Source organism: Drosophila miranda, chromosome 4 (assembly GCF_003369915.1).
Source record: "Drosophila miranda strain MSH22 chromosome 4, D.miranda_PacBio2.1, whole genome shotgun sequence".
Lineage (NCBI taxonomy): Eukaryota > Metazoa > Arthropoda > Insecta > Diptera > Drosophilidae > Drosophila > Drosophila miranda.
The window spans coordinates 12,708,710-12,720,101 of NC_046677.1; the positions used below are offsets into that span (position 1 = coordinate 12,708,710).

Below are 11,392 nucleotides of genomic sequence, written 5' to 3' on the forward strand. Positions count from 1 at the left end.
TCTGGCATGGGGCCCGCGGGCAGGTTCTCGTTCTCTGGCTCCATGTGGGTTTGACCTAGAAATGCGTTTTCACCCACTCCCACTCCCACTCCCATACTCACACACACAGAGACAGACGCATAAACATAGCTCACACGTATGTGAGAGGATAAGTTCGGAATGGGATGCTTTCGAACTCGAACTCGTTTCGCTTGGTCTGAGGCACATGCGCAGTGGGGGAAGGCGGCTCATTCAGTCGGACTCCCTCAGCGGGTAATGGTTATTTTTTGTATGGGCATGCCACCCCCTTAAAAAGCGCACATAGCCATACATCCTCCCCTGTAGCAGTATATGTGTGTGTGTGTGTGTGTGTCCCCAAGGATATCGCGTAATAATTTTCATTAAACATGGCGCAAGCCTTTGCCTGGGCCCCGCACATAACTTCCCAACTTGGCCCCCCTACCACCCTCCCACCCCTTATTCCTCAACAGCCGCAGCCGCATCCGCATGAAATAAAGACAATTTATTGTGGCCGATACGCACTACCGAACATACTGATACATGCATATGCGTATTCCTCATATACCAACATATCTAACTACATATGTACATACATATTCACATGTCTGTAGGTAAATATGTGTGTATTTCACACGCTTTCAGTGTAATTTTCTGCCCGGCTTCGCCTTTTCCGCTGCTCTGCCTCAACGTCAAAAACTTTGACAGAAGTGGAGCGGCAGCCACGCACAGGATGCGCCAGCACCGCTCACAGAAACAGACACAGGAGCAGCAGCAGCAGCAGCAGTCAGTTCTTTCAGTCCAAGCTCCAAGTATGCAACATATTCATAATGCATCAACCACATCCTTATACACACACACATACTCCTAAATGGAAAACGGAGTGGGAGAACCCAAAAATTAACTTCTGGAGAGCAAGTCAAATGAGCAAGTTCATTCATATTCATATAATCAATATTACTCGTTCAAATCATATTTGAATACATATTCAATACAAAAGGTTAGGTTCCCCTCACCAAGACTTTATTCGTGGCTTTACCTTTTTATACCCGATACTCAGGAGTATTGGGATATATGTACATATGTATTTATTATTTATAATAGTACATAAAATAAAGATATATCGGACTAATATTTAATCATCTGATAAATAGGATAACCTACCAGAGGAGCATACGGAAAAGTCTTCGAAAATCTTTCATTGAATTTTCGTAGTAAATAAAATAAAATTTTCCATGAACATGTTATTATATTTGAGCAGCTGGAAAAGGTATTTATAATATTTTCAAACTAGCAGATCGATCTTTTTCAAACATCTAAAGCGTTCACGGTTAAAACTATGAAGAATGTGTCTGCCGAAACTATCGAAATGCAAGAGCATTCTGTCTGCCAAATGCATTTTCTAACTAAATAGGGTTTTCGTCGATAGATGTGTGACATATCCTTAAAAAGAATGGGTTTTGGGTATGATTCAAATTATAATATTAATAAATTCGCTCGAATGAAATGTACCCTATCTACCTTATATAGTACTCTCTGTACATATTGGAACCATCCAATTTCGTTCATTGGGTCAACGTTCGCTCTGAGGCACGCACATATACCAATCGAAGCGTCCATGTTTCGTAAGGATATCGGGAGGAAAGGAATGAGACGGCATAATAGTTATAATAAAAATAAAACCATGTGCAGCGTGTGGATACGTCAGGCGGCAACCGTCAGGCAGAGGGAAAGCATTGTTGAAAAGTGAAAGTTTTATAGTTGGCGCACGTTCATAAAGTTTTGCGTGTTATACAAAAGATTTATTATATCGCATATATCACTAGCTCCTGCCGCTCTTTTTTCCATTTCCACAACACAACCGTGACACCCCTCGGACCGCCTCCATTGCTACTCCTGTTTCCCCCCTTCCGTTCTGTTTGCTTTTTGCCTTTTTATGTTTGGCCTGGCTTTTTGGTTTTGTTTGGCTCACAACAGCGGGAGAAGAACAGCAGAGGTAGCATGCGAACAGGGTGCTGGGTGCACGGAGCAGTGAACAGTGAACAGAGGAGCTATATGGCCTTGGGAGTTTTCGTAATGAAATTAATGTGCCTGTGAAAATTTCAACAGGCCGCGTACAAAACTTTTTAACAGCCAAAGATGTTTATGTGTGTGTGTGATTCTGTCTATACATGTTACAATTTTGATATGTTGTAAGCAGACCACATGCCATATTTATGTTTATACATATATGTATGTACATATATTGACAGTCTTTCGGCATCCAACAAACCCAAATAATGGCGGAGATGCATAAAACAGCTCTTTTAACAATCAAACCATTAGATTGATTGGCTTAAAATGTACAGTTGCCTATCTCTATCGGCAAATTGTCCAACAAATATCGACGGAACCTCGAATTTAATTTGTTTCGCAACTATTGAATTATTCTGCATACAATAATAAATTATAAATAATAAATAAATTATGCTCTATTCATGAATATTTCCAAAACTAAAAACACCCAAATCAGAGCCTTTTTGTTAATAATGTTCCAGAGGCATCTGGAATATACCATTTCTCAACATATTTCAAAGAATACGAGTACTTTCCATTCAACATTGATAGAATCATGCCCCAAAACAAGACGGAAACCCTTCTTAAGTCATACTCTTAAAGGTATGTAAGTCCTTTGTGCGGTTTCAAGATTTTGGTGGACAGCCAAGAGGGAATGAATTCCAAATACTGCAGGAACATCAATTAGCCGGGCTGCTGCTTTGAAGGGTAGAGCAACAAGATTCAAATTTTTGAAGGACGAACCAGAACCAGAGCCAGAGCCAGAAAACCGAATAATAAAAGGATAATAAAGTTTGCGTTGCCAGAACTTTTATATACACTCACAAACTCTCTCTATGTATATACTCATGTATGTACAATGTACATATATTTATGAGGGTAAACAGCTTAAAAAGCTGCAGTGGCTGGACAACAGGGATGAGGAGCGGGGTCAAAGGTTACGAGGTATTGGTCAAGCCTTGAGATTTAACGCAGCTGCGTAAGCTGCGTGGCTGTAGTACACGCTAAGCCGTTATTATGTGCCATGTATATGTGTGTATGGATGTTTGTGTGCGCGTGTGTGTGTATGTGTGGGGGAGCGTGCGTAGTAGTAAATAGTAAAACGGCATAGCATACTTTTTTGGGCGCGCAAACAAAAGCTTACATTGTATACTCCCATATTGGCAAAAACACACACACAAGCGCACTCTCACGCGCACTGAGAATTCTGAAAATTTAATTAACTTTGATTTATCCAATTTATGAGAATTTCACGAAAACCTCTTGTTTTTCTGATTTTGTTTTGCCCATTTTATTGTGCAATCAACGACAATATAATGAGAGCCAGCAGAGAGTTCTCCCCAACTCTCTCCCTCTCTCTCGCTCTCTCCCCAACTCTCTCTTGCTCCAGCGCTCTCCCACTTACTTGATGCTTCTCTGCGCGCCAAATTCGCAATTTCGAAGCCGAGTACGAAAAACTTGACCAAAAACAAAATCCTTAAACGCAACGCCTTTAGCGGAATGGGTGTCCGGGGGTATGTGCAGCGAGGCGCAGCGAGAGCCCCACAAGGATATGCCGACAATCCACACACACACAAACACACACACGCGCAAGCTACGAGAGTTTTTACTACGCGACCGAGGAGGACGTGGACTTTCGAACTGTAGACCGTCGCACGAGAGGGAGTGACGATTTATATGGCTGCGCGGCTTCGTCTCTTCGGCTTTTTGGCGCTCACAAATATTGTACCACTACACACATATACATACATATACTAAATATATGTAAGTATGCACGCACATGCATATAGCTGTGTAGAATTTTTTCCAACTTTTGGATTTTAAGAAATTGTGGTGTACAGAGATTTTCGAATTGCTTTTGTTGATTTCCAACACATTTACTCCTCTCCTTCTCTCCGTTGCCTTGCTTTACAACACTGAAATATTGGCACAAGCGCTGCCCACTAGGTGCGAGCAAGTTTATGCCTGTTAATTTTCTCTCACTTTTCTCTCGTTGCACTTTCCGTTGAGCCACCGTTAGCTCTGCTTTCGTTTTGCACGTCAAAAATTTCTTTGTATCCTCAATACTATTTTAGGGGTTTATTTTTGTAGACGTCGCGCTTGGCTTCTGTTGTTTTTCCCCTGTACTGGGTGGTTCACTTCACGTTGTATAGGCCGTGCTTTACAAAGAACGCATCCACTCTCGCCAGGCTCTCGCGCCTAACTAAACGTGCTCTTTAAGTGCTTTTACTAGGGACGCAAAACATTTTTTTAAATCGAATTATCGATCATTTTTTGATATTTTTTTTTGCCTTAGATATTTTTGTGCGATAACAGACTTCTTTATAACTAACTGAATAGCTATTCAAAACAAATCTTAAGAGAACATACATTTAGTATGTAATTTTTCACCATGGTGGATATGTTATTCATACTTTTGGGCTGCCGCTGTTTTGTTTCATGGCGGCCAGGTTGTGTCAGATAGCGAAATTCGATAGCAGCCGATAGATCCATAGCATATTTTTTTTGCGATGTTGTGTGCTGCAGGGCTTCGTGGTTGTTGCGTTTTGCGCTCAACTCCTACAACGCTTTCAGGCCCAACTTAAGGATATCCTTTTTCCAACTCGGAAAATTCACCACGCTAAAATAAAATTCGACTACATTTTCCAGTAGGGTAAGTAGGCTTTTTTGATATACAAGCCAAAAGTTATAAAACAACAACGCTAAGTTTCGAGTATTGCGTAGGCGAGCGACAAATGTAACAGATTCAAAAACGTTTACCAAATGTATTCAGTTTGAAAAAAGTTTTGTTTCACTCTCTTTTCAAAGAAAAACCTGTGTCCACGCGTACGACTTTCCCACCGAATGAGCTGCTGCTGTACCCCTACTGTTACTATCGATACTATCGGAAGCAATTGGAAGCAACAATAGGACCCTAAAAACGGTATTGAATCCCTGGAGCTACGGGACTATTTGGAAAAGCTACGGCGTAAGAACACTCAAGCCTATATTGATATTGGTAAGCGCTACCAACAATTTGCGATGCACCAAGCAAATACTCATCGATAACCAATCTCAGATTAAATCCAGAGCTGAAGCTGGAGCGCGAATACGACTCGGTTAGCCTGCAACAACATCACCGTCGCTGGCGTTGTCTAATCCATCGTGCACAACGTTCATCGATGATTAAGTTGAACGGCACCGATTGAACGTAGGTAATAGCAATATATAAAAGTATATGCATTTGTGACTAACAAATTCCCTTTCCAGCCAGACTTCCCACCCATATATAAAGGTTGGTCATTTCCGCATAACATATTCACAATGAGTGAGCACGCTTGCGGTAGTAATGTGGCAAAGGATGTTCTCGAAGAAAATAAGAGAAACACTGATGGAGAGAAAGCCTCTGGCACCGATGACGAAGTAAGAATGTCTTGCAAAACTGTTTTTGATTTAAACGAAGATGGCTGGATAAAGTTAATGGATTACCTGGACGTAGAAGACCAGCTAAGGCTCGCTTCATCGCACGTGTGTATCGGAGAGATGGTCAAGAGATGCGCAAGCCATCGGTACAAAAATATTGATGCATCGCTCACGAGAAGGATTGGTGACGAATATCTGAAACAATTGTTGCAGATCGTTGGTGAGCATCTGGTTAGCTACGAGTCCAAATGGGATTATAGTTCCAATGGCGATCAGCACCTGGGGGTCCTGCGGAGCCACTGTACGAATCTTACACAATTGAAAATGTCCTTTCGACCGGGCAGGCGCGGATGGGACGATCTATACAAGTTAAAAAAGCTCAAATCCTTGAACGCTTATCTGGACATGGAGGATATTTTTGTGCCACTATAGACGATATTCTTTATTCCAGTCCTTTGGTTGAAATCAATAAGGGTTCAATAGATCCTATATTAATAAACAAAGAACTCGCTGAACGAGATCAAAACTAGCAAATTCACCGATCTTTTCCATAATAATATACCAAAATGTCTTTATGGGAGTTAAATAATGGAAAATCAATAAATATTGCCAAAAAAACTTTTTATTATTTGTCCTTTACTCGGCTGGCTATACGAATTGATCAAACCCGACGACTTTGCAGTATTTTAACACTTTTCTAGCCTTGTATAGCCGAATCTTAATTTTGTGGCGGATAATTCTATCTTACTGCGAAATGACAAGAATAACGGCCAGCAAAGTACCGGAGGCAAAGTACAGAGAAAAGAAGAAAAACAGGCAATCTTCCGATCATACAATGCGAATATTTCGTAGTCAATTCATGGACAGCAAACTGACAAAATACACATTTCTACAATTCTGCATATGTACGTTTGTTTCATGCTAAATTTTGTTTTGTTTTTATTTTGTGAATTCCTTATTGGAAATGTTTTTAACGTTTCGGATATTCAAAAATAAAAATATAGGTACTGCTTGTTTAATACCAATCAAACCTCGATATTGTTTGCATGTTTTAGAATATACTGTACAATACAAACGATCATAAAAAGCGTCAGTGAGGATTACTGTGAAATAAAATGTACAAATTCATACAATTACAGTTCCAGTGTAAGAATGTGCCGCAACGATTGATCATCTTTCACCACCATGGACTACACATTACATTTAGTCCATGCAAAGGTGAAAATCGGATCAATATATCTTACGATTGCTGTCAACGCGTTTACCGATTTTATTATTGAACACATTCACTTGAGTCCGAATAATCGAGAAGACGGTGGAACTTTTTATTGGTGGCAGGAGATAAACTCTGCATGAAAGTGATCATTTGCATACGCTTTGCCTGCCAAAATAATGCCAAATTTAAAATTTCTTTACTTTAATAGTATAGATATGAAAAGCTCTACCGAAAAAGTAATCAACAGCTTCAAAAAACCTACAGACATTACATTCTACCAAGGGATGATTTATGTAACTTATAGTACAATAAATTCCTACACTTCATGTATTCAATCCAAATGTTTCGACTAGTTATTCCTTAGAGCGCCTTGATTTAGCAGAAAAAGTGACTTAATTCCCTATTTTTTGGATATTGATGGTGTTATTTAGTATGTTTTTATTGTAGGTCCGACACTCTTCAAAAGAGCTTCGACAATGTTGTTCTGGAGTTCAATCAAATGGTGGATATAAAATACTTCGAGGGTTACCCCAAGTTAAAGTTAATTCAGGTGGATAAATTTCTCCCTTAGGAATCAGTGATTGCAATTGTAGATTTTGTTGAGGAAATATGACTTTACCTAAGGATTGTTCAAAGCCGGTTACTGGAGGAAAGACAATATTTTATTGCAGCTTTTGCACCAAATTTTCCGTCGATCTCTGGAGTGTACGCGTGTATGGTGGGGCGGTCACTGTATATCTAATGGGTTCAATGGTTTCTTAAACCGTAGAAGAGATCATTTTATGATTGACTGAGGTGTGCTGATAGGAACTATTAACTTCAACTTAGGCATTCAATACCCTACGATTGCACTCTGAAGCTGTATACGAATAACATAGAGAGCATTTAACACTCATTGGGTCATAATTTTTTTAGAAAACTTAACTTCTTCGAGAATAAAATAGTGGACTTTCCAATTTACTTAATTACCAAGAACATCACACTTTTGCATCAACGAAAAAACAGGTGGTACCTCTCGATGATTATATTGTCGATTCAGAGAAGGCCAGGGAAGCGTTGAATTGGATATTCGACTTTCCAGAAATCCCTAGAAGTGCGATTGCAAGGCAAAGTCCTTTCTTAAATTTCATAGGCAAAAGAAACCGTTAGAATATAAGGCCGCTCTGGATTATTGTAACATGGAACAGGAACGTGTGCGTAGGCCTGCAGCTGCTGTCGAAAATTCTACCTCACCTTCATGTATTATCTCTACTGCAGATTGAAACGATTAAAAAAAACCTCCATTAGTCACACTGATATTTGAACAATATTTGAAATGTATCGAAGGGAATTAACTCGAAGCATTGCCCGAACCATATTCCCTGCCCGGATATGCAAATGCAGGACATACAATCGACTAACTGAGATCGTCGAATTTGCTGGCGAGAGTGAGCGTAGAAGAACATCCAGATCGTAAGCGTGAGTACCGTAAAGAACATGGAATGGGCACAGGGCATTCCGGCAGTCGTTTCACAGCTCAGCGGATGGCTCTCTAATGCGACGCCGGGGCTGGGGCTGCGCACATTGCTGGCGTAGATCTCTCGGAGCAACCATAAAGGACGCTGCTCGGGAAGTATCCTGTGGGAGATGAGAGCAGTCAGTCGTGCATTGCGGAGTAAGCGGAACAGGCGCGTACCACTTGGCAAAGGAGTTGAGCGTGCTGGCCAGACCAACCGCAAACAGCAACCGAGTGAGCAGAGCCTGGCTGTAGATGCCGCACTGGGGAATCACCAGATTGACTCTCGTACAGACTCTGGAAGTGCGGCTCCACAAAGGATATCAACAGACCGCTCCTGCGTTTCCACAGCCAAATCCCAAAGATTTCCATCCATTTTACACTTTTTTAAATTCAATTTATCCTTTTCTTTAATTATCCTGCGTCCAGCTGATTTCTAACAGTGCTTAAAAACGGCGCACGTTTTCTGTTTTTGCTAGATAAATTCATGCACAACATACACACGTATGTACTTTTGAATGGATGGCGCATCTGTGTGTATCGGGGAAACTATTGGCAGCTGAATTGGCTTCGACAAAAAAGTTCTTTATAAATTGTGATGAATATTTCTTCAAAATTATCTGCAAGAAATGCAGAAAATTAATTTTTGTCTTATCTTGTTTGTTCTTGATTTCAAATAAATAATAAGTGGCACCCCTACTGTTACTATCGATACTATCGATGTTTCTTTACAAAATTTTGCTGAAACTATCGATAGAGCGTTTGTTTTTGAATTCGACATGTGTAATTTATTCTTCATATATTTTAAGGAAATCGCCCCTGAAATAGGAAATCTGTGACGAACAGGTGCCTTGAGTAAGACCTGGCGCTACAAAAGTACGTATAATAGGATCCAGCATAAAAACCCGACTCTGCACTCCGGCGCTAGTTCCAGTAAGAACACACAAGCCTATATTGGTATTGGTAAGCGCTAACAATATATTGCCGCTGCACCAAGCAAAAAATTAACCAAAACTAATCTCAGATTGCATCCAAAGCTTGAGCTGGACCGCGAGTACGACTCGGTTAGCCTGCAAATCATGGCTGGAGCTCCTGAAGAACACACGAGGAGAACGAGGCAGCTGGAGTTGTCCAATCCATCGTGCACAACGATCATCGACGGTTCAGTTGAACGGCATCGATTCAACGTAGGTAATAGCCATACCATATATTATTTATGGGCATTTAAGAAAACAAATTCCCTTTCCGGCTAGAGTTCCAATCCATTTGTACAATACATACGTAAAGAGAACAGAACATAGCGCAAGAAGCCAAATAAGTGGACATGCCGTGCGGTAGTAGTGTGGCAAAGGCTGTTCTCGAGGAAAATAAGAAAAGCACTGATGGGAAGAAAGCCTCTGGGAACGACGACGAACGCAATGCGGAGGAAAACAAAGTCAGAACCTCACATACAACTGTTCTCGATTTAAACGACGATTGCTGGATAGTGCTAATGGAGTATCTGGACGTAGGAGACCAGCTAAGGCTCCCATCATCGAACGTGTGTATCGGAAACATGTTCAGGAGATATTCAAGCCACCGGTACAAGCATTGAAAACACTAATCAAAAGGATTGGCAACGAAGATATTGGAACAGATTGCAGATTGTTGGGGAGCATAGCTAACCTATGAAGATTATTATAAGGGCGATGCGCAACTGGTGCTTTTGCGGAGACACTGTATGAATATCGAATATTTTGAAAATGAGATAGAATTTCTGGATGTGTCCTTCTTTGATGGATTCGATGCAAAGAGGTTGGTGGATTGCTGCCAAATGATGAAGCAATTACGATATCTTTCATTCGGAGATAGTAAAAACATCAGTAAGAAATATTTTCAAATTCTGGCGTAGAATACTTCAACTCTACGGTGCCCTATGAACAGGTGTGCCAGTTGCCCAAACTGCATCATTTGCAGGTGTCTCATAACGGTTCTTTACGCGACTCGTTCATCGAAGGGTTGATGAACAAACGGGGTTCTCCTCTGGAAAGTCTTCCCTTAGTGGAAGATTGCGACTTGTCGCAGGCACAAGTTCAGCATTTTTGCAATATTTCTACGCTCAAGGATCTCCGTGTATCCTGCGACACTACTGCAGGTGAAGAACATTGTATAGCTCTACATAGACATGTCAATTACGAACGACACACTTTTGGACCTCCTGAAGGGCCTTCCGCGCCTAAAAGTTCTCAGTTCACGAAATTGAACTTTGTGCATAATGTTCGGAAAGATCAAACTATATTAGATCCTATAAACATTATTACTGTTTTGTATGCTAATCATTTGGTTAAACTCATAGATGGTTATTTATTTGATCCCATATTAATAAACATAGAACTTGGTGAACGAGATCAGAACTAGCAAATCTATTGCCAAATACATACACGTTTTATATAGCGGGACTATATGAATAAATCCACCCGACGACTTAAAATTGTGAATTTTGAATAGGCAATTTTGAGGTAGATCAGGCAAATAATATGGCCCCTTGAGGGGACGAACGCCGAGTCAGCTAAAAAATCATATAGAATCAAATAGATTTCAGGGAAAGGGACTTGAAGATTCGCACTTCAGCTGCACTTGTTGGATATTCCCAAGGAAAGAGCGAACTAACAGGAAAACTCTTAAAATGCACTCCCGCTGTCACTGCAGCTCAAATAAAACCACAGAATATGAATTTATTAGTATTTACAAAAATTAATTTATTTATCCGTTGAATTCAACATGACTTTCATAGTTTGTTTAGGTGTATTCCGGTATGGATTGTTTATTGACATTGAATCAACGGGGTATAAGCGTACTTGTGAAATTGTTTAAAATCAAATGAATATTGCCTTTAAGAACTACAAATAAAACATAAATAGATACAATTTTTTTGTGTTTGTTTCTTTTCTTTTAGTCTTTGTTTTTGTGGTTTTTCTGTTTTCATTCCATCCTTAATTATATGAACACTTAATGTTATCTATGCCTAAACTATCCAACTAATAATAATTTTCTAGTGGGGCACCTCTTCAATATACAAAACAGATTGTAGCCGTATATAGAAATGCTACACTTATATAATAATATACTATATGCGTTTCAGTTAGCGTTTCGTCGGTGTGCGCCTTTTGTCTGCACGTGTGTGTGTGTGTTCTCTTCTTTATATACAGGATTTATTTGCTTAGCAAATTATGGCAAATTAGTCTAAA

The 11,392-nt window shown here is 40.1% G+C and overlaps 2 protein-coding genes and 2 long non-coding RNA genes across 7 annotated transcripts in view; 3 read left to right on the top strand and 1 right to left on the bottom strand.

The window, feature by feature from the left end:
• Window positions 1–4,245, bottom strand: part of LOC108163858 (voltage-dependent calcium channel subunit alpha-2/delta-3) — a 45,419-nt gene extending 41,174 nt beyond the window's left edge. For both annotated transcript variants that reach the window (XM_017299374.2, XM_017299373.2), the window contains exon 1: window positions 3,458–4,245. The gene's annotated coding sequence lies outside the window, so the exon portion shown is untranslated. The remainder of the gene's footprint in view (window positions 1–3,457) is intronic.
• LOC117188810 lies at window positions 1,209–1,812 on the top strand. The gene is made up of 3 exons (XR_004472865.1): window positions 1,209–1,267; window positions 1,343–1,461; window positions 1,528–1,812. It is a non-coding gene; the product is annotated as an uncharacterized LOC117188810 (long non-coding RNA).
• A 326-nt stretch (window positions 4,246–4,571) lies between the features above and the next one.
• On the top strand, window positions 4,572–11,044 carry LOC108164120. Its single transcript, XM_033392948.1, has 6 exons — window positions 4,572–4,705; window positions 4,861–5,050; window positions 5,111–5,242; window positions 5,302–5,883; window positions 9,203–9,356; window positions 10,033–11,044. Exons 4-6 carry the CDS (start codon window positions 5,356–5,358, stop codon window positions 10,560–10,562), a joined length of 1,212 nt encoding a protein of 403 aa, XP_033248839.1. The 5' UTR covers window positions 4,572–4,705; window positions 4,861–5,050; window positions 5,111–5,242; window positions 5,302–5,355; the 3' UTR covers window positions 10,563–11,044.
• Window positions 8,918–9,762, top strand: LOC108162744. 3 transcript variants are annotated; one of them, XR_001775602.2, is made up of 3 exons: window positions 8,918–9,128; window positions 9,203–9,356; window positions 9,419–9,762. It is a non-coding gene; the product is annotated as an uncharacterized LOC108162744 (long non-coding RNA). The 3 variants fall into 3 exon arrangements; XR_001775603.2 differs by having other exon boundaries at window positions 8,920–9,128; window positions 9,190–9,352; XR_001775601.2 differs by having other exon boundaries at window positions 8,923–9,128; window positions 9,190–9,356.
• Window positions 11,045–11,392: the final 348 nt, after the last annotated feature.